The sequence below is a fragment of the Typopeltis vanoorti genome, chromosome 5, assembly GCF_054136105.1.
Source record: "Typopeltis vanoorti isolate ZY-2024b chromosome 5, IOZ_Tvanoo_1.0, whole genome shotgun sequence".
Classification (NCBI taxonomy): domain Eukaryota; kingdom Metazoa; phylum Arthropoda; class Arachnida; order Uropygi; family Thelyphonidae; genus Typopeltis; species Typopeltis vanoorti.
In genome coordinates this window covers 170,132,930-170,155,654 of record NC_143553.1, presented here as the reverse complement: position 1 = coordinate 170,155,654, position 22,725 = coordinate 170,132,930, and the positions used below count along the sequence as shown (strand labels likewise).

At 35.9% G+C, this 22,725-nt stretch overlaps 1 protein-coding gene across 1 annotated transcript in view; it reads left to right on the top strand.

The window, feature by feature from the left end:
* LOC150107053 (RNA-binding protein 24-like) overlaps nt 1-22,725 on the top strand; it is a 113,015-nt gene that overhangs the window by 62,699 nt on the left and 27,591 nt on the right. The window contains exon 3 of the mRNA XM_090392918.1: nt 9,065-9,119. Coding sequence (XP_090249044.1) covers nt 9,065-9,119 — 55 coding nt within the window. The remainder of the gene's footprint in view (nt 1-9,064; nt 9,120-22,725) is intronic.

Below are 22,725 nucleotides of genomic sequence, written 5' to 3'. Positions count from 1 at the left end.
CATCCACTATTTTAGAAGGCTAATAGAAAGAGCAAGAGATAACAAACGTCTCCCTTTAAGTTTAAGCTTTATAGATTTCTCAGAAGCCTTCGATTCACTCAACAGACATAGAGCATTCAAAATTCTCGGTTTTTATCGCATACCCTTGAAAATAGTTAAATCAATATCAGAACCTTTTCTATTTCCACTGGAATTCTTCAGGGAGACTCTTTAGTGACATATCTTTTTATTATTATCTTTGATCATGTTTTCAGATTCACGGGACGTGGCTGGGCATTTTAAAGATTCGAATTTTTAATCGAATTTCGGCATTCAGACTTCCCAAAAATTCCTAGATGATTTTTGTAAAAATGCAGCATTGATTGGGTTGGCAGTCAACAACAGTAAAACTAAAGTTCTAAGAAACAGAATACAAGTAAACATTAAATGACCACACTCTGCGAAAAGTAAAAGATTTTCATTATTGTGGTGAAAAGTGAAAAGAAACAAATCCATTCTATAAAAGCCTAACTAATATCTGGAAATCCAATCCCATCACCACAAATACAAAATTCGCTGTACAGAAACACCAATCCATCCGTATATACACATGGTTCCCAGATGGAAGATCAGCACTCAACGAGCAGTTAATATCATCGATCATTTGGGGACAGAATGCCTTTAGATCAGTATTGGGATGTATTATCAAGATCACAATCTTAATGCTGTCATTCTTGAAGAAAGCCAGCAATGAAAACAATTAGAAAGAGTCACTTGAGGTGATTGTATATATTTCCTATTCATTCTTGAATAAACTGTGATGATGATAAGATTCATAACTAAGCAGACTGAAAATTATTGCTTTCCCTTTTTTTTTCAGCGATAAAAGAAGTATTTCTTTCAAAGGAAAACGTTACTTTTTTTCCCTGACGGACTCGGAAGAATTTTTCACAATTCTTCCGTAAGTCTGTCAAGACAGAACTGATCATCTCGTCGACGAGACTCTGCCTAATAAGAAGCAATGCCTTTTTAAATGTTCCTTCAGTTTTGAGAAGAGATAAAATTAGTTGAAGTCAATCTGGGTTGTGTTTTGAGAGGGTTGGAAAAAAAAAAGCGAAGACCATCTTCCATGGACACAGTTCTTGGACGATGGAACCTCTAGGGGCATAACTGTGGAACTTCGTAGCCAATTCACTATTGACAAGTGCAGTTTAATTCATACCCCTCCCGCTGGGTGGGTTTCTTAAAATAAATATTTCTTAAAATAAAAATAAGTCAGTAGGATGAGTTACTTTTGTTCCCCATTTTCGTACCTTGAAACAATCTCACAGGGTTGTTATCGTGTAATCAGCGGACGAATTTCGAAGAAGACATCAAACTTTTTGATCTCATAAATAATAGTATGAAAGAAAAGTGAGGAGATTTGGAAGCAACCTGAGTTACCTCTTCTTTCGAAGTCGTTAATTCTTGTCATCTTTAGAAGACGACAAAAGAACTCGAACTTTCATAACACAGTTCTGGACAGCAATGGAAATACATGGGGCACCGTGTTTACCATGTTGGGCCAGATCCTATGACTCGATTGGAAAAGATCGGGACCCATTCACACGAGGTGGAGGTGATTTTTTTTTTTTTTAAGTAACAACATCTACCTGCTGCTCCGTGCTCTTCCTTTCGAAACAGTTCTCTTGCTGGTGATTGCAGCAGTGTACGCCTTGTTAAAAGCCCACACAAGCGTGTTCTGTTTAGAAGTTGGTAACTGATGCCTGCGATTTTTTTTTAAATTGTGATGTGAAAAAAATGCAACGCTTACTTTTCTCTTGTCGCATTTGAATGGACTGCAAAAATATTATAATTATAAATGGCAATACTGGTTTACATAGAGACATCTGATGGCTTGGTTAGCCAAATGATTAGCGTACTCGCTCTTCAGCCTACAGGCTGCAGGTTCGAATCCTGCCACGGGCATGATTGTTTGCGATTGTCCTTGGGCAGGAGATGAATTTCATTGTGCCTTGTGAAACTGCTTATTGCAGATGTCATTGAAACTGGCTTGAAAAAGTTCCGCCAATCTGTAGAGCAGGGTTTCAAGACGAAGTAAAAAAATTAATAAAAGCACAATATACACTATCTACCAATAATTGTCCGGACATCCTGTTATTTGAAGTTATGGAATATTCCAGGTTTCTTAATAATATAAAAAGTGGTGTACAGATAAAAGGAAGCAGTATTTCATTGTAGCAATTGAATACAGGTGGTATGACAACACGACGTGAACTCAGTGATTTCGAGAGAGGTGTCATTGCTGCTGTCACATTGGTGGCATGTACCATTGCCGCTCAACTGCACCATCCAAAATCAACGGTTGGCAATGTAATAAAAAAAAAAAATAGAGACGTTTTGGCATCACAAGTGCAGGAAAACATCCAGAGCTGCCGCCGAAAATGACTGACAGAAACAGGAGGGTATTAATACGGATGGCACGCAAAAACCGGCTACAATGGGCACGGACCATTCGTGATGAGTTCCAAAGCGCGCCAGTAACGTTATGTATCAAGAACACTACAGAATTTGTTACATACATCAAGGATATTACAGTTCATGAAGATGACATCATGGCTAGCTTGGACATAACTTAATAAAATTAACTTAATAGTATGTAATAAAATATATTACATAAAATAGATCCAACTCGTGAACTTCAAAATCGTACAAACAACTTATTAAAAACAACAACCGAATTATCTCGAAACGTTCGCTTATCTCTACGATCTCTCCATCCGTTAATTCCTCGCATATATAGTGTTCCTAAAATTCATAAAGAGAACACCCCCATTACGCCCAATTGTAGAATGTATCAATTCTCCGACGTACAACGTTTCAAAATATCTTGCCAAATGCCTAAAACGTTTTTTCAGGCAAGTCACCATCCTTTATCAAGAACACTACAGAATTTGTTACATACATCAAGGATATTACAGTTAATGAAGATGACATCATGGATAGCTTGGACATAACTTCTTTGTTCACTAATGTCCCAACAGATGAAGTCCTAACATTACTCAAGGACAAGTTATCCAAAAAAATGTTAACCTTGCTTACACATTGCATCAGGTCCGTTTACTTCAAATTTCAAGATAATATATACAAACAAAATCATGGAATGGCTATGGGTAATCCTTTATCCCCGTACTTGCAAATATTTACTTAGAGGATTTTGAAACCAAAGCTATCTCTTCCTTTATTTTAACACCTAAAGTTTGGAAAAAACGCTATGTAGATGATGTCTTCATCATTTGGAGCCATGGACGTGATGGCCTTATGGCTTTCCTCGAACATCTCAATAGCCGACATCAAAGTATTAAGTTTACTGCCGAGCTTGAAACGGATAATTCCTTGCCTTTTCTTGATGTCAAACTGACTCGCTCTTCTGGTAAACTCAAAATATTGATATATAGAAAGCCCACACATACCAACAGATATCTGCATAGTCAGTCCCGTCACTTCCCTACTCATAAACTTGGATAATTTCCACCTTGGGACATAGAGCCCGTTCTCTTCTGGATGACCCAAATGAACTTCTTACAGAAATAAACCATCTGAAACTTCTTTCAAAGTTAATGGATATTCCAAGAGAATCATTGAAAAATTCCTTCTTAATCCTCCTGTACATCACTCAGAAGAAACAAATAGATTAAAAGGCAATATATCTATTCCTTACATAAGTACAGCTTCACACAAATTAGCAAAGGTTCTAAGAAAATACAATATCAGAACCTTGTTCTCTCCACTTCCTAAGATCCGTTTCTTAATAAGCCAACCAAAACCTTGTCATCATCAACTCAAATACCCTGGTGTATATAAAATATTGTGTGATTGTGATATTCCTTATTTTGGGCAGACAGACAAATCTGTCGAATTGCGTATGGAAGAACACATGATGGACATTACTTACAAGAGACAGCGACCCAGTGCATTATCAAGTCATATCCTTTTCTCGGCTAATCCTAATGATGGAAACCAAAGTCACAAAGTCTGCTGGAAAAATCTACTACCATCTTCCGTTGCAATGATGAACTAGAGAGAAAAATCGTGGAATCTAGTAGAGAAATCATCTTCAATCCTGTTCATCTAAATAATAACTTGAGCTACAACCTCCCAGATTGTTATACAGCTGTAATCATGTACTGGCGTTCACGAGATGCTACTAGCACGCACTTTCTCAACAATCCAGTTATTATTAATAATTACAGGTTAAAGTGAATAATTAGAATTCATCACTTTAACAGGTTAAAGAGAATAATTCCTCGAGGAGTCTGGTAAATGTAATAAAAACATGTTTATAGGTTTTATATACAGGTTTTCATTCTCAATAGAAATTATAACAGCTTGGGTTAGGTTAGTTTATAATGAAAAAAATTAAGGAAAGTACTTCTTTTCCACTTAATGAAATCAGAAATCATTATAAACTAACCTAACCTAACCTTTATCGATTGGAAATCATTATAAACTAACCTAATCTAAACTAACCTAACCTTTATCGGTTGGAAATCATTATTAACTAATCTAACCTAACCTAAACTAACCTGGATGTCGCATGTCGAACCAGAGTGTAGTCGTAGTTTGTCGTGGGCAGATTAATGGGGATGACTGATGAACGTTGTTGTGGGCCGAGCTTAATGATTGCGTGCAGATAAATGGGAATAACAAATAAAAGTTTTTGTGGTCAGATGAATAGGGATAATAGATAAATCAGAGAGGAAGTGATCGGTGTTTTTCTGCATTGATGAGGAAAGAGGTACAGCAACGATGTTTATCTAATATCCCCATTCATCCGCCCACAACAACTTTTATTTGTCATCATCATCATCAAATTCCTGCCATGTACCCTCAAGGGGTGTACAGGATATGACAGTACTACATGAAAAAATTACATCATTACTAACTTCCTATCTACAATTTTCCTCCAAATCAGTCTGTTACTTGTCAAGACTCCAACATTATCAGATCTTATATTTCTATCGTCTAAGGCACTTTGTACCGTATCAATCCACCTATATCTTGGTCTTCCTCTGGGTCGTTTTGCTGCCAACCTGGCAGAGAACACTTGTTTTGCTAATCTTTCCTCGCCCATTCTATTTAAGTGACCATACCATCTGAGATTAGCTCTGCTAACTAACACATTCCTGGATGCTGACAATGTCAAGTTCTTTCCTAATATCCTCATTTTTAATATGATATTGCCATTGATGCCATCTGTTCACGCCTCTAATCTTTCTCAAGACTCTCATATCTGCGGTCTCTAGTCTTTGGTCAAGTGTTTTACTTCTGACCCAGCTCTCAGATCCATAAGTTAAAATTGGTTTGAACACAGTCTTGTATACAGCTAATTTAGTGTTCCGACTAATTTCTCTCTTATTCCATATGAATTTATTCAATTGACTTCCCACGATACCAGCTTTGCTGATTCTGTTGTCTATTTCTATATTTAGTTTACCATCTTCAGTAAAAATTGTGCCTAAGTAGCTGAAATGTTTTACTTGTTCCACAGGTTCTCCATTCACAACACAGTTGACATTTTCAATGATTCTGCCTATTTTCATTGTCTTTGACTTTTATTTGTTATCCCCATTTATCTGCACGCAATCATTAAGCTCGGCCCACAACAACGTTTATCAGTCATCCCCATTAATCTTCCCACGACAAACTACGACTACACTCTGGTTCGACATGCGACATCCAGGTTAGTTGAGGTTAGGTTAAGTTAGGTTAGATTAGGTTAGTTTATAATGATTTCTGATTTCATTGAGTGCAAAAGAAGTACGTTCCTTGCTTTTTTTCATTATAAACTAACCTAACCTAAGCTGTAATAATTTCGATTGAGAATGAAAACCTATATATAAAACCTATAAACATGTTTTTATTATTTACCAGACTCCTCAACGAATTATTACTTTAACTGGTTACAGTGATTAATTCTAGTTATTCACTTTAACCGGTAATTATTAATAATAACCGGATTTATCACTTTAACCGTGACATATATATAAAGCAAAAAAAAATTTAAAAAAGCATCTTTAGCCCACCGACGGTACAAATGTACTATGGGTTTTTTTGAAATTAAAATTGATTACCACTGAAGAAGTAGTGCAAATGAAAATATGATACAATAGATGCAGCAAATATTCGAAGCAACGACTGAATAGTAGGTAGTAAAAAGTAATACTACATGTGTTATAAAAAATATGACGCAATTATTTTCGAAGTAGTAGTATAGAGATTGATAGTTAAAGAAAAGACTTACGAATAAAGAACAGAAAACAGAAATGGACTTTTTTTAAAAGGAACTGCACAATGTGAGTAACCAACAGCCGTAACTAAACTGGTTACTATAAAAAGACAAATGTAGGCGATACTGTCACTAAAAATTAATTTATGCCTAAGAAAGCATAAATATTCGCAATAACTGCCGTAGAGAATTCTCTAAATATTTAGAAGAAATCGAACACAGCGTCATGTTTATTACCAGAAGGAATGCTTGTTTTCATGAAAGCGAAGTTTCGGTATGCTCTTAGGAGTTGACTACCTTTTGCGTGAGCTGACTGCTTTTGGTAGTCGCTGGAACACACCATCGCCGAGGGACTCGCGTTTCCGTTTTCATTGTAGTATGTTTCTGATCTATTTGGACCATCGTCGATGTAAAGGTTCGTGGTTGACAAAAACCACGTATCGAAACCTCAGTTTCATCAAAATAAAGCAATTTTGTTTCGTCAATTGGAAGCGCGAATTCTGTTTCGTCTAAATAAATAACATTAATTTTGTGAGAGCTTCCACGAATCATTAAAATAGTTCAAATTCAGTCATTTTAAAGACGATTTTAAAAACAGTATTAAGCTTAGCATCTTGCACACATACGAATCAATCTGTATTTAATAAAAATAAAATAATAATTTTAAAAAATTCCTGTCGCGAATGTAGCGAGAAACGGAGAAGCGGTTAAGCAGCTCCCACATAGCTTTATTCGGATAAGCATAAACATATTAAAATAACTTATTTTAAAAATAAGTTATTTTAATATGTAACTTATAGTAAAAATTATATTAAAATATTTTAACTTATATTAAAAACTTTACACTGAATATGCCGCTAAATCCTAAAGAACATTAGCACGCTAAAAGGAGGCAGATAAAATATAAACCCTCTTTACTTTTAACTACATCCTTGGCGATTAGAAACCTGCTATTTTCTTTGCGATCGAACAAATTCATTGGCGACCAGTATTTTTTATTTTTTTTAACAGAAAAAAGACAAGCTTTATAAACGTAAACGAACTATGCAAGCTTTCTAGAACAGGCGTTTAGCGTCCACCTGGTTTGTGGAATTCGACTGCAAGCACGGCTTGTTCATTGGAAAACAGGCAGTCAGCTATCCTTGAGGCAAACCAGGTCGGTTTCGTTTCAGTTTTCAAAGTTTTCGACCCGTCTCCAAATGAAACAGCAATAAAATAAGATCTCTCCCTTCCGGTATTCACAGCATCCCCATCTCCATTTATTAAAAGACTTGGTTCCTCGTTGCTCTTTCTTCTTCTGTTCCTCATTTTCCCATGTAGCTTTTTCTTTTTCATGGAGGACCTTGGACGTGATCCGAGACTCAAATTCTTGCTTCCCCCAATCTGTTTCAAAATCTAATGTTTCAGTTTTCTATTTCTCCTTTTCTTGTTACGTTTATCGTCCGTATACATCTTAAAAGTAGGTGTAAGAAGCCTTTGATCTCCATCTAAAGCAACTGAAGGCAAAACTTTGACATCCATGACCTTCTTGATCCATTATTTATCAGGGATAAAACAATCTCTTATTGATAATGGAGAATGAGGTTTACATCTGGATAAGTGAGATTTGTTTACAGGTGTAAACCTCACTATCCTTCTGTCCATAATTCCTTCACACGAATTCATAACAAAAACAGCATAGCATAACAGAGTGTCTTCTTATGTTTCTCTTCCCCCCCCCTCCCATTTTGTCTCGCTCAAAGCCAAATCCTATATTGCACTTCATAATAACATATTCAATATGTTCGATGTTCATATTCAATCTCCTTTCCATTCCAGGTATCATTTATATCCGTCTTGCTTTTATTCCTTTTTTCCTGTTTAGTTAAAATACACCCAATGACCAAACATTACGACCACACAACCTGTTTTTTTTTTCTTTTTCGACCAACCAGATTGCATGGTTGGCGGAAACAGACCGCTGATGGTGGTATCTTCGTATGGGAATTGTTCTCATGAACATCACTGGGTCCTCTTATCTTCTCCACTGCGCACATGTTTACCGCTAACTCTTATCTGGGGGGGATTGTTTCGGACGAGGTATTGCCCTACGCGGTGACAATATGTCTTGATGCATCTAGCAAGACAACGCCATGTGTCACAAGGCTTGAATTATGCAAGCATGGTTCGAAGAGTATATCCAAGTATTTGTATGCTCTACTGCCCACATAATATTTGTGGCATCATGTGGCACGCAGCATCCACCTGTGGATGCCAGTGCCTCGCTCGGTTGCTGAACTCCGGGACGTTATTTTATCTGGTTGGCCCAGAATTCCTTCTGTGGTCTAGTAGAGTCAATGTCATGACGGGTGCATGCTGTTAACTGGGCCAAACTAGGCCCAACACGCTACAAGGTAGGTGATCATAATGTTTTGGTTCGTGATTATAAATCCACTGCCAGCTTGCTGGGCCTGCCGCAGCTTCAGAAGTTGCAGAGCGTTCGGGATTCCCAAGGAATTTTCTTCCATCAGACAGCATCTAACAATTTGACTATCTTCTCACTCGCATTCTTTTTGCTTGGACGTGGGTTATAATTCGTAATTAATAAAGAGAAGTAAAAGCCTGCAAGCAAATTTAATATTGACTTATTTTATTAATTTACTGCTGAATGTTTCAAAGAGATTCTAATACGGATCTAAAATGAATTGGCGATTCTTGCATTGGAAGGTGTGCGACATATTTTGTGTTTTTATTTAATTAATGAAAACAGCTAAAGCAAGTTTTCCCAAGCAGTTAACAGCATTTTTCTCTTTCCAGGTTTTCCGTCACCGCTCCGAACAGGATATCCACTTGTAATTCCAAGCCAGTACGGGTGAGTCAGACAAGTTAGTTTGATTTCAGATTTGTATGTCGAAGGACTGGACCATTTTAACTTAATTCATGTCTTTCATTTAAATTCCGGGATCTTCCTCCTCATTGGACGCATTTCCTAGAGTAGAACCAGAACACTTAACATACTTGTAAGACATGCGCCAAGCGTAATCAGTAACAAATTTCTAAATTATTGTCTTTATTCAGAAACAAATTTGTTGTAGAATCTGAATCGTAGATACGAAATGTGCAGTAATACTTTACAGAGATTTGTGAAAATTTCATGCCATTTTCAATGTTGCCATTGAGTAAAATTGGCATCAAACTAGTCGATGTGCTATGCTCGAGTGCTTCTCGATGCAAGTTAATCAAGAAATATGAGGAAACGAGTTACATCTGTGAAGCCTCTTATAAACCTGAAGGTCTCTGTTTAGTACATCGTGTTCATCTGCATGAGAGGAAGTTTTCGCTTGGTTTGGTCGAGATTACGGCCGAAGTAATGAAGGACCAGCTGCCGGAGTGTATTTCTTCAGTCGATTCACCTCGTTTGTGAGGGGGAAAAAATGGGAGGATGAACCGAAGTTGTAGGTATCATATGCAGATGCCATCTCCATTTATGACACACGCATCATCCCTTTAGTTGAATCGAAACGAATCGTGTGGTTTGGTGGTCATTGCCTGCCTAAGTAAATTCAGAAATACATCTAAGAGAAGTATTTGCAGATTTTATCCATCGAAATAGCCATAAACAGATGCAAACAGCGGTATTTAATCATCAAGCCTTCTGTTTCTAGTTCATGCATGTACCTGTTGATAGTCCATTTTGGAGACTCCAGGTCAGCTTCCTATCCAACCAAATTCAAATTTCTGATTGAACTTGATGTGCAAACAGACAGGCAGTGGGGCAAAAGAACATTTGAACTTCCTGTTCTTCATATAAGATGGAGAAAGTTTCGCTAACAGTATGTGGGAGTTTACGTGACATCTCTTTGGAAATTATGCACTAACAGGATAATTTTTCTGCTCCAAATCGAAAGTTAGCCCCACCACACTAAAAATTCTGCGTGTTTAGTTCAGATTTTTTTCTTCGTGGTTTTCTGTAAAAGCTTGGCCTTCTTTCTATTTTCCTTTTTTTCCCCTGTAAATTTAATGCTTGGGAGGAAAAAATAAACTTCTATGAGAAATGGTAGCAATCAGACGAGTGATTGAGCAACGCGTAGTGAACAAAACACACACACACACACACACACACACACACACACACACACACACACACACACACACACACACACACACACACACACACACACACACACAGCTGCCAAGGACACTTCGTGAGTGAGCGAGTTGTTGATTTTGGCCACGCGCCTTTGCCTTCAGACTCCGCGGGTTTCTGTTTATGAATAATTTGGACACACAGACGGAGCAGTGTGAGGTTTATTGTCTTTTGGAAAAAGAAAAATGGGTTAATCGAGGGCAGCGTAATTGGTTTTTGTTCATTCGTTTCACTACCCTTCTTTCTCCAGATGGTTCAAATCCGATAAAGGCGTAATTCCCAATTTTTCTTTATTTGTGCCAACTTTTGGAATGCACCTCCATGAAATTTCTCTCTTCATCTGCGTCTTCTGTAATGAGCACGCAGTAGAACTCTAGCAAAAATCATTCAGCACCGCATTTGTACCGGGGATGTATGCCATCGAAGTTTCAAGCTGTTTTTAAAGTGGGTACGATTACCATACATACTTGGCTCTCGTTAGTGCTACAGGCAAACTATTTTGGTGCTAACCAATGCACTGTCCATGGAAAATCGTACTAAATGAATAGTGAGTAGCAAGGTAGTGATAATCAAATGACCAATGCAGAAGCAGTTTTATACCAGTAATGTTGCTAGAACACAAGTCGAGCATGGTTTGCGATGACACTATGTAGTTTCCGAATAGTCCTTTGCAATCTGACATTTAATGACAACCAAACTTTAATGATCTTTCCGATGGGAAGGACACACGCACACACACACACACACACACACACATATAAATGGTCCTGGTAGGTTAATGTGCTGAACGCTTCGAAAAAAAAATTGCTGTTTTCTTCATTTTAAAAGGCTGTCTTAGCTAAAGGAATGAAAATGAAAGAATGAGATCAATTTTACTTTCAAGAGTATCTCTCAGAAAAATTTAAAACTTTTATTTTGTCTCCGCATAACTTTATGTGGACTTCAAAATTAGCCGTTTTTAATTAATCAATTTTTTCCCCCAAATTTTAGGCCTTTTTTTTCGATCATGCAAAGTGATTTTAAGCGGAAATATTCCATTTTGCGTGTTTTATTAACAGCTTTGTGGGCTCGACTTGGCGTTTGCAGGATAGAGTAAAAGTGGAAAAGATCATCCCGAAGGAATACCTAAAGCACGCAGCCGCCATCTTAAAAAATGAGTTTGTCAGGAAAGGCAAATAAGAAATATAAAAATATTCGCCTTCAGAGCATTAAAATAGCAGAGAAAAATCAGAAATTGGACACTAGAAATAATCTGTGGCTATTTTTTTAAAACCCTCTGAAATTTTGAATCCACAGGATTTTTAAAATGGCGGCCATAATTAATGGAATGCCAGAAAAAATCTCAAAAACAAAAATATTTTTTCTTCTATTTACAGGACAGGTCAACCGAATGACTCATTTTCATCAAAATAGAAACTTAAGCAAAAAAAAGTATTTTGTATTAAAAATTGAATTTTTAGTGGGAGTGTAATTGCAAGGAGATGTGTAGCGCCTTTTGGTGCTCTCTGAATAACAAATTTAAAGATAAAATAAAGGACATCAGAAACTCTTTACAAATGTTTCAAAAGTTTTACTTTCCAATCAGAACCGAAATGATGTTCTTATGAACATCATTTTCAGTGCGTTTCACCAAATGAGTAAGCTATGGTTCGACTGGTTTGATGGCATTTCAACCAAAATTTCAATAAAATCCGCGAACGGATTTTTTATTAAAATTCGTTCCTTGAAATTCTTACAAAAAATTGTCGATCCGTTCCAATTTTTGTCGAATCTGACTATTTGCAGAGGTCCCATTCACACGGTGATGACGACCAAGGGAAACACACGCGTCGAAGTATAAATCGCAATAACTGCAGGTGGATGGAATTTAGTAAAGAAAATGAGGGGGGGGGGGTAAGCATGTACACCATGGAATATGCTTTCGTAGATATGCCCATGTGACTTGGTTTTGATTTTAGTGTGATCGCATTCACTGGCAAAAGGGTAATAAAAAAAAAGAATTCCGCAAGGAATTGGTGAAATTTGCTGCAAACAAATTTAAGACGTCTAGTAAAGTTTGTCGGGTACACGCCACACAGTGATGATGACCGAAATTTTCTAAGAACGTTTCATTTGTAGTGGCGAAATTAGAGATAAGAACATCATTATATATGGGGAAAGAAAAAAAAAAAAAAAAAAGGTGCCGTCTTATATCTTTGCTGTAACACTTGATACATTCTTCGACAAAAGGCCTAACACCCAGCACGTATACTAGTAACATAACTTTGGCGGAAGTGCATCGTGATAGTTCTTGAAAACAAAATTTCGGCAATTCCAACCTGAACAATTCCAGTATATGTAAATAAGGACTTGCTGCGGCGATGCATCTTTGGGAATTGAGGTTTGCTGCACGGCAGTAATTTCGTTGTTAAATTCAACCAGTCCCACCTTTCTCTTTAAAAAAATCTGCTTTTGTTGGGGGGGAATACGATTTGCAAAAATAATAGTTTTGTTTGTTCCTTATCGTTGGACTTTTGTTTATTAACGAAACTGTTCGAAATGATAATAATAATTTCCCCCTCCCCCAAAAAAGACTCGTTTCATTCTAACCAATTTAATGGCAAATTGGGAAAAATAAAATTATGCTTTAATTTTGGCGTAGAAAGTGTGGCGTAGATTAGTGACGTTCTGTGCAGTTGGAGTTTAAAGTAGTGTAGACAGTGGGTTGTGCAGAGCGGACTACTCTCCCGTAATGTCCTTGAACTTCTTAGAGGTGTTACATAAAAAAAATAATAATGATTACTTAAATTAAGGGGATATTAAATTCCACATAGTTTTAAAACCGAATAAGAAACTCAAAGATTGGAATCAGAGAGTTTCTTGCCGAATATAGTAAACTATAAAGTATCGGCGACACTAGCGTTAGCCAATGCAAGTGATCCTAGTACGTAGTACAATACCGGACCAGTATTGTGCTACGTACTAGGATCATTGCCGAAATGAAGCTTATTAGCTCTTTATATTTAAGTAACTTGATGGTTGCACCTGTTTGGATAACTCGTTCGCAGAGTATATAAGTTCTTTTCGCTATACACTTTGGTATTAGGTCTAGCTACTCACTGATGAAGCCTCAAAAAAGGCTGAAACCGGTCTGGGTAGTGACCTCCCTCCATAATGTAATAACAGCATACATTTCCCAGGAAATGTGTTTTTACATTATGGAAAATACTTAAGAATAGCGATCTGAACTTCCCCCACCTTTGCAACGAGTCGTCCGGTATTGTACTACGTACTAGGATCACTTGCATTGGCTAACGCTAGTGTCGCCGATACTTTATAGTTTACTATATTCGGCAAGAAACTCTCTGATTCCAATCTTTGAGTTTCTTATTCGGTTTTAAAACTATGCGGGATTTAATATCCCCTTAATTTAAGTAATGTTTTCATTGCCGAAATGAAGCTTATTAGCTCTTTATACTTAAATAATAATGATGCTTCTATCAAAAATAAAATTATAGTTGATTGTCTTCAGTCATCTCCGAACTTATTCCATTCACCAAATGATTTTTGTGTAAGTAGTACTGAAAGCAGTTACATTATTTTGTTTTATTTTATTTTGTCTTGACTTTACTAGAAGAAGATGATTCGAGTGTACTGTCATCAGCAAAGTTCTGGATAGAATTTCAGGTTAATGAGAAAGGTCATTAATATATAAGAAGATGCGCGTGGGTGAAAGCAGAGAGCCCTGGGATACTCTGACATTGAAAGAGAAATCTGATTAGAGGAAATCATCTGCCATAGAATGCAACGAATGACTAGAGAGGAAGATGGCAATGGAATCACAAAGGGCAGGACAAGCTTGAGAAGAAGGCCACTATGCCAGACTTGGTTTAGAAATATCAGGGACGACCACATGATTTCACCAAACTGTTCCATGCTTGCGTTCAAATTTAGGTAAATTTGGTTAGGCGATCTGTTGTGAAATTGGAATGACCGATTGTGCACGTACATTGTTGGAATCTGCTGTTCTCGCTCACAGTTAATTAGTGGACCTCTGATCTCGAGGCAGTGAAGAAGTAAATGATTTTCTTTATTACTCTGGAAAGTAACAGGTGATGGCAACGGGCGATAGTTTCATGGCTGAATTTTATCTCTCCTCAGGCCAGATAATCGCTTGCTTCCATGCTGTTGGTAGATGCCAGATGAGTATGAACGCTTCCATAGAAGAAGGAGGATGGGTGTTAATTCGATCAGAACTGGAACTTTTGTAATGTCAAAGAAAATGAGATTGAAGTTGGCTGGCAGAAGGTAGATCTGTAGAAAAGGAAACGTGGCCAGGGTTATGATCTCATTTTTAAGGGGAACGCTATCATCAACAGTGTGAGAACTGGTGGAACGGGGATCTGGTTAAGAAGATGTATAGAACGTTGCGAGAATGATGAGGATTACTTTAGATCAGTGTTTCTCAAACTTCAGATATCGCGTACCCCTTCTTAAATTTTAATTTTTACCAAGTACCCCGTAATTAATTAATGAAAAAATAAATTCATTCATTAATTAAAATTAATTTATTTATTTAAAATATGAATTAAAATTAAATATCTATTTTATTTGAATTTATATGTTCATGTAAACAAAAAATATGATTTATTTTTAAAGTTTGGTTCTCTAGAGATGTCAGACGACACACTCATCAATTTCATTTGATGCAGGTGCAATATCAACGTTTTCTTGTTGCTTACAGCTACTTGTCTTTGCTATATTGCTCTCTTTTGGGGGTTTTATAAATCCAATCTTTAACCAATGATCCATACGTAAGAATTTGAAAGCTAAAAAAAAAATACCGTATTTACTCGAATATAACTCTAACTTTTTTCCCAAAATTAAAGCTAAAAAATCGTGTTGCGAGATACGTGCGGGAATTTTCGGAAACTAAAGTTTTCAGAAAAAAACTGAAAATGGTGCAACTTACCAAGAAGCTTCTACTCACTATCACTGCTTTTGGCATCGAGAACAGTTTCTTTGTGTGCATCGTCAAAGTCATCTACCCAAATAGCATCATCGTCTTTCCCATTATTTCAAGCAAAAATTACCAGTAATTTACAAGACTTGAGATACGTAGAGCAGCGAAGAACTGCATATGATTGGTGCGGTATTAAACTAACCAAAGACAAATTAGCATTTCAACAGTTGAGTTGAAATGCTAATTCCCTTCAACCGAAGTCCATAATATCTGAAACACATTCGCTATATTTCTTAGTTTTAACACGTTAATAACTGGAGCGGTGTCAAGCAAAACCATATGTTCCACCGGCAACATATGGTTTTGCTTGAGTCTATACAGCAGTTTCTGTTGGAGAGCGGATGTGATTCATTAGTTAGTGGCGTTTTATCCCGGTTATTTCTAATTGCACTCTTTGTTGAAAAATATAATGACCCCTTTAATTATGCATAGCCGAAAATTGCCACGTACCCCCTAACGACCTTTCGCGTACCACAGTTTGAGAAACACTGCTTTAGATGATTATAGACATCAAACACTTCTTCTCTTCCTGCTTAGTTTGTGAAGTTAGAAAAGAGGTACCAGTCGAAATCACTCATGCGTTGATTCCTTTCTGACTGATGTTTGTATTGAAAATTTTAAGAAATAACTGAGATGTCATGAAATTTTTTTCCCTGTCGGACAGCTTTCTCAGTTTAACTTCTATTGACGAATTTGCAACAGCATGCCCAGGCATAAAGATATTTAGAATCGTTTTTAGCAATTCTTTTTCGCAAACTATCAGCACAAATTGAACAAACTACTATTAGTTTTTGGATGCATTTTGGAAGGCACTTGCACATCTCGCGGTGTCTACGAAAGGGGAATAAGATCCGTTTAGGGTTTTCATGATCGGTTTCGCCAGCTAGTTCCGTTGTTCATTCAGAATAATTGCATGTAACCTTATAATAATGGAAATATCACTGTTTTCTGGTGTGTAGCTTCAAGTGGGTGTCGTATAGCGTTATGGCAGGCAAACAATATTTCATTATTAGTTTCCTGTCGACAACTCTCTTCCAGATCGGTTTATTATTCGTTTCGTATCTGATTTGATTAACTTTTATTTCGGTAATTCAAAACATAACCTGACTGTGTTAATCATTTTATTTTATTTTTATTTATTTATTTATTTGTCGAGCAGTGTTAACAAAAATAATAAAGAAATAAATAAAATAAAATTAATAAAATAACTAAATAAATAAAATTAGCAAAAACGGCAGGAAAATGAATCAGAGGAAGAATAATATCTATATTTGTTAACAGTCAGGAGTGGTTTGAAATATTGAAATGTAAAAATAATCCATCAGACATGTAACGAATGACACTCCAATTTGGAAGAAATTTGTCGCGCCCGAACTAATAATGAAATATTGTGTGAAAAAGCAGGACAAAATTCGTATGGCGGCGTGCAAATAGAATAACAATAAAATGAGAAGACAGTGAGAAACGTCGGACTGGTGTCAGGGATTACACACAGGGCGTTTAAGAATTCCGCGGTGTACATAAAAATTACAGATGTCGACACAATATGCTCGAAGACATGGTTACATAACACCAGCACGGCGTACGATCCCTCACGCTCTTAACGAGTAAACAGGCCTGACTACAGTGGGCCATGCATGCTCAATATTAGGGTATCTCTTGATCACGACTGTTGGGATATTTTCAGTTTCAAGATACTCCGCCACCACTTGAGTTCTATGGGCAGCGGCTTTGCCATGTATAAAAAGAAAATCTGGGTGAATAGCACCCCTGCAAATTCACACATGAGGTTCGAAGATCTGTTCTCGGTGCCACTGAGCAGTACGATATCCCTTCCAAAAATATGAAGAGGGGGTGCTGCCATTGATCGTTATTTCGCCTCGCACGAAAATACTGCTTTCGCCATAAGTATCCTTTTATCTAATGTTGGAGAAATCTTACTTCCTCACTTCTCTCTAAATCATACAACATCTAGAATCCATTTGTAGGCTAAAACGGGACTCAAAACAGAATCGTGCACAATTTGTCCGGGCTCTAAGTCAGATACGAGGACACGCAGATACAAAGGACACTCAAAAGTTCTGCGTACTAAAATGGCACTAGTTTTAACGAGCTTTTGCGGCAGTTTGTGGCAATGGGATACACCCGACCTTGCTTACAGCCACTTGAACGTCCTGTTCAACTGGACTGTGTTAATGAATGCGGCAAGCAACTAAAGCTATATAATGGTAGGGGAGGGAATCTTGGGTTTTTCATACCCACCTATAGCGTTGTTTTTCGTTTCTCTGTGTGCATTTTCATTTATTACTAAAAAACGTTTTTACCATTCCAACAAATGTAGTGTGCCGAAAACTAAATATCATTTTATGGTGGCTGTTTTTAACTTTATGGGAGATCCAACTTGTCCACGACCAACGTCGATCACTCAACAATAAACCCTGGAACATAATAGAGTGCAATATAATACTATGCTGTGCAATGGAATAAAAACATATCCATTTCGATAAAGATATTCAATAATTAAGAGATAAAAAATCTTAAAATGCTTGTCTCCTTCTTTCAATATCTTTTCTTCTAAGCAGTTGCTTATTTAGCATGTTTAAAATTTCTAAATTAATTTTCTCCTCTTCAAGTTGTCTTCATGGCTCTGTTGAAGCACTACTTTTCAACTGCGCGTATCCTCCTTCTCCTCCTCGTCATCAACACCATGTTTCTTCCCTTCTTTAAACGATCCTATTTTAACTACAAATGGTCGTAATGTCTTTTTAATTTCGTCTACCTCATTTTCGTTGTCCAGTTCTTGGTGACAATTTCATTGTTCGTCCATCTGTTGTCATCATATGTTCCTGTTCAGCGACATTTACTGTATTTTATTATTGTTTTGATATCTACTACCTTTTATATTTTTTTTAATCTAACCATCCCACATTGTGGGGACGGTCAGATTAAAACAAAAACTGGTCAGTAGGATACCAGCTGCTTGTTGGAAAACAACGTGTGAGGCATGATCTACAATCGATGCATTATAAGTAGGATATAAGTATTGATTGAAGATCATTGCTTCATATCTTGCTTTCCCACAAGCCATAGCGGTGCACGTTTTTATTAATCTTTACTTTAGTTCCTTATTTGTCACTTCAAAGAATATATCCATCATTCTCTCAAAATTCTTTCCTAATTACGTTTTTGATTTCATTTATTCTTCGTCTGCTTTCTGTTATTAAAGTTCGCACATTGTTCGTTTTAGTTTTTCCGTTTTCTACCTCGTTAATTTTATTTTATTACAGTTTCATTATAAATTTAATATTTCCCGAAATGTCTTCTCCTGAGGATGCTGGTTCCTGTAGATCCTTCAACTTATTGTTCTAAAAGCCGACATCATCTCACATAACATTAATTTGTTTTCTAAATTATTCTGTTTAAGTTCTCTTACTTTGTATAAATTACGTAGCAATAAACATTCTTGCTGTACTTTAAAAAAAAAAAGCATGTTCTAGCGGTATCGCCTTATAGTTTCCAATGGTTATTACTAAAAGTAGTTTTTGTTTATGCCTAGTTTTCCAATACAATGATGATTTTTTTTACGAATTACTTGTTCAGGCTTTCTGCGCAGCAACGAAACTACTTGGTCTAATTCCACCACTATCGTTTAAAACCCGTACTTCACTCAAATATAGCAATAATACTTAATTCCTTCGAATCTCAGTTGCGAATACCTTTTCATGTTAGCCAATGTTGTGTCGTATACTTTTAATAGTATTCTCTATTGAATTGTTCCGAAAAGTATTTTAGATACATATCGAGTTATTTGCACTGTTCTCCGTGCTTTTCTTGATTGTTGGCGTTATTTTTCTTTAGGACAAGAGTATAAATTAGGATACTGTAAATTATCCTAATTTATACTCTTGTTTTTAAAGCTTTTTAAGAATTCTCCACAGATATATATCTCATCCCATAGCTTTCCCATCTTGTAAGTTCTTCATAGCATTTTTTTAATCTCTTCATTTAGTATGGGAACAATTTTTCTTCTGATCTGTTATCAGTCAATAATTCTTTATCCACTGGTCTTTGTTATCTAATTATCATTTTTGTCTGTCGGTATATTTGATCTTGTTTTCTTTATACAAATTGTTTGGATCACAGATGAGGTATTAGCCAGAATTATTTACTTTCCAAGCTGGGGGCCATTGCACTATCATCATTCTCCAATATGTCTGTAGATATGACACGTGCTGATTTGCTTGTTCTAAGGGATGAAAAACACTCATAACCGAATGAGACCGGCTAACTCATCTTTAGTCGAAAATATATGATAAAGGTTCATCGCGTCACAGACGGGAATCGAACCCAGGTCTTTCTAACTAAAGGGGCTTCGTTTATACCGACTGAGCTGAGGAGGTCCTTTATACAAGTTTAAAATATTTTACGGTATATTTCTTTTGTTTTATTTTTCTTTATCAGAATTTCTCGATTATTTCACATTCATTCATTTTTTATTCTGCATTTTTTATAACTCTACCTAGTTCATGACATTTTTCATTCGTTTTTATGTTATATTTTCTTTCCTTCATCTTCCCTCTACAGGTCTAGAACTTCTTTCCTACATACACAGGTATGAAAGGAGAGCTCTCATAGTACCTATCTCTAAAAATAAAAAGAAAAAAGAAATAAAACTGAATGCGAGGATTACCGTGCCGTTTTCCTGTTGAGTTTTCTTGGTAAAATTTATGCAAGTATACTTGGGAAGCGGCTAAGAAAATATGGGGTCAAAAATTGAGAACAGTAGGCTGGATTCGGGCCAAATAGTCAAGAAATCTCGGGGATATAATAAGGATCTGTATTAAGTTTAGTAGATCTGGAAAAGCACATGACAAGGTACCAACATTTTGTTGGATTCTGAATATATAGAGATTTGAGTAATTATTATTTGCTTCAGAATCCAACATAATCTTCCATCACATAAGTTGAACTTGTAATTATTATTTAACGTAAATCACTTGTTTATAAATTAATATTCATATAACTACCTTTAACTTTATTTGATATTCAATTATTTAATCAAGGATATATGTATTAATAGTGATAAGACTCTGTATTAAAATATTATTAAGTTTATTTTATTTATTGCTATGTTAATATTATCAGAGTTTGTATTCAATATTTTAACTGCGTATTAATTGAAGTGTAAATATTCTTTATTTTTTCCTGTATGTAGAGATATAATGTTATGCAATACCTCAGTTTTATTATATTTTGTTTTGATTGTCATGGAGACGTATGTGAGAGAGCGAGCGCGAGTTTAGAACAGAGCGTGAGAGAGAGAATTGAAGGGCTGGAAAGGATTTTAGTTGAAGAGAGCACGAGAACAATTTCGGCGGGAAGAAGGGATATATAAGCTAAGAACGCGGAATCGGAGGAGAAGCATTCGGGGGATCACAGTGCGATAACAGCGAGTCGGCGAGTCACTCAAGTAGCTAATTAAAGTCTACTAGTCGAGGAGCGGTTGGCTAGTAAGTTGCAGAGCAACAAATAAAGCAACGGAAGATAGCAAAGTAACAACCGGATGACTAGCGAAAATTTTGTTGAGATTTAATTCTGACCTTTCAGGAACACACAGAAGCTTGAAGAATAGCACGGAGTAACTAAGAGAATAAGTAGAGGCAGTAAGGTGAAATTAAATGATAGCTGTGTTAAGAGATGTAGTGCTTAAAAGATTAATTAAATGCCAGAAGTATAGGCAATTGTGCGTAAAAACTTCAAGTTAAAGAATTACTGTGTGTTACCTTAGCTCAAGAATTATTAGTAGAATACTGAATTGGTCAAGTGATGTCAAAGGTGGTACAAGTGTTTTGATCTGAGCAAGAACGTTTAACTATGTGAATTGCGACCGTTAATTTATTCAGTTATTACTAATAAGATTTGTTTAATGAGTGCTATTAATTGTTTTTATGTGTATACAGTTATAAGAGATGTTCGTATATAAGTAGATGACAAAGGAAGATTACCGGTAAGAATTATCCAACTATTGATATTCTTATGCGGAGATATGCGTGTGTTTCTTCTTAAAATATCCCTATATTAACAGTAACTATTGCGGAGATTAGCTAGATGAACCTTGGAATTAAGAGTGTATATTTGTGAAGAAGTGTTACTGCCCTTTTATTTTATTTGAAACTTAAGTAACTATGGGATATTAGTGTAATTGATCACTAAGGAACTTTATGACATTGAACTTTATTAAATAGTTAAGTGAACCTTGTGAAGTCTGTATTTTAGACAACAGATTAACCATTGTCTGAGATTGTATGACTATACTATCAGTTGAACTAAAATGTTTATAATACCCTATTCAGTGATTTAAATTAAAGTGTATAAATTATAAGCCTAAATTATATGTTTGTTTTTGTTAATCTAAAAAAAAAAAAATTTTGTTGGATCCTACTTCGTCTTAACCTATACTTTGGATCCGACATGTTTATCACTACGATGTTCTTAAACAAAAAATAAGTTGCTAGTTGATTTCTATTCCAATGACTGTGCCACTCTATATCTACATTAGTCCAAGAATTAAGGTAAAACCAACTCACAATGATTTCTCTTTTATGTGTTATTATTATAAATACTGGCCGAGTATATTTAACTTATTTATTATTCCTGCTTTGGTTCGAATATTTTATGAATGGTGCAGTAAAAGAGATTCAGGCAAAATACAACTTTAGATCAATAAACAAACATTTAATTTAGGCTTATAATTTATACACTTTAATTTAAATCACTGAATAGAGTATTATAAACATTTTAGTTCAACTGATAGTATAGTCATATAATCTCAGACAATGGTTAATCTGTTGTCTAAAATACAGACTTCACAAGGTTCACTTAACTATTTAATAAAGTTCAATGTCATAAAGTTCCTTAGTGATCAATTACACTAATATCCCATAGTTACTTAAGTTTCAAATACAATAAAAGGGCAGTAACACTTCTTCACAAGTATACACTCTTAATTCCACACTCTAGCTAATCTCCGCAATAGTTACTGTTAATATAGGGATATTTTAGAAGAAACACACGCATATCTCCGCATAGGAATATCAATAGTTGGATAATTCTTACCGGTAATCTTCCTTGTTCATCTACTTATATACGAACATCTCTTATAACTGTATACACATAAAAACAATTAATAGCACTCATTAAACAAATCTTCTTAGTAATAACTGAATAAATTAACGGTCGCAATTCACATAGTTAAACGTTCTTGCTCAGATCAAAACACTTGTACCACCTTTGACATCACTTGACCAATTCAGTATTCTACTAATAATT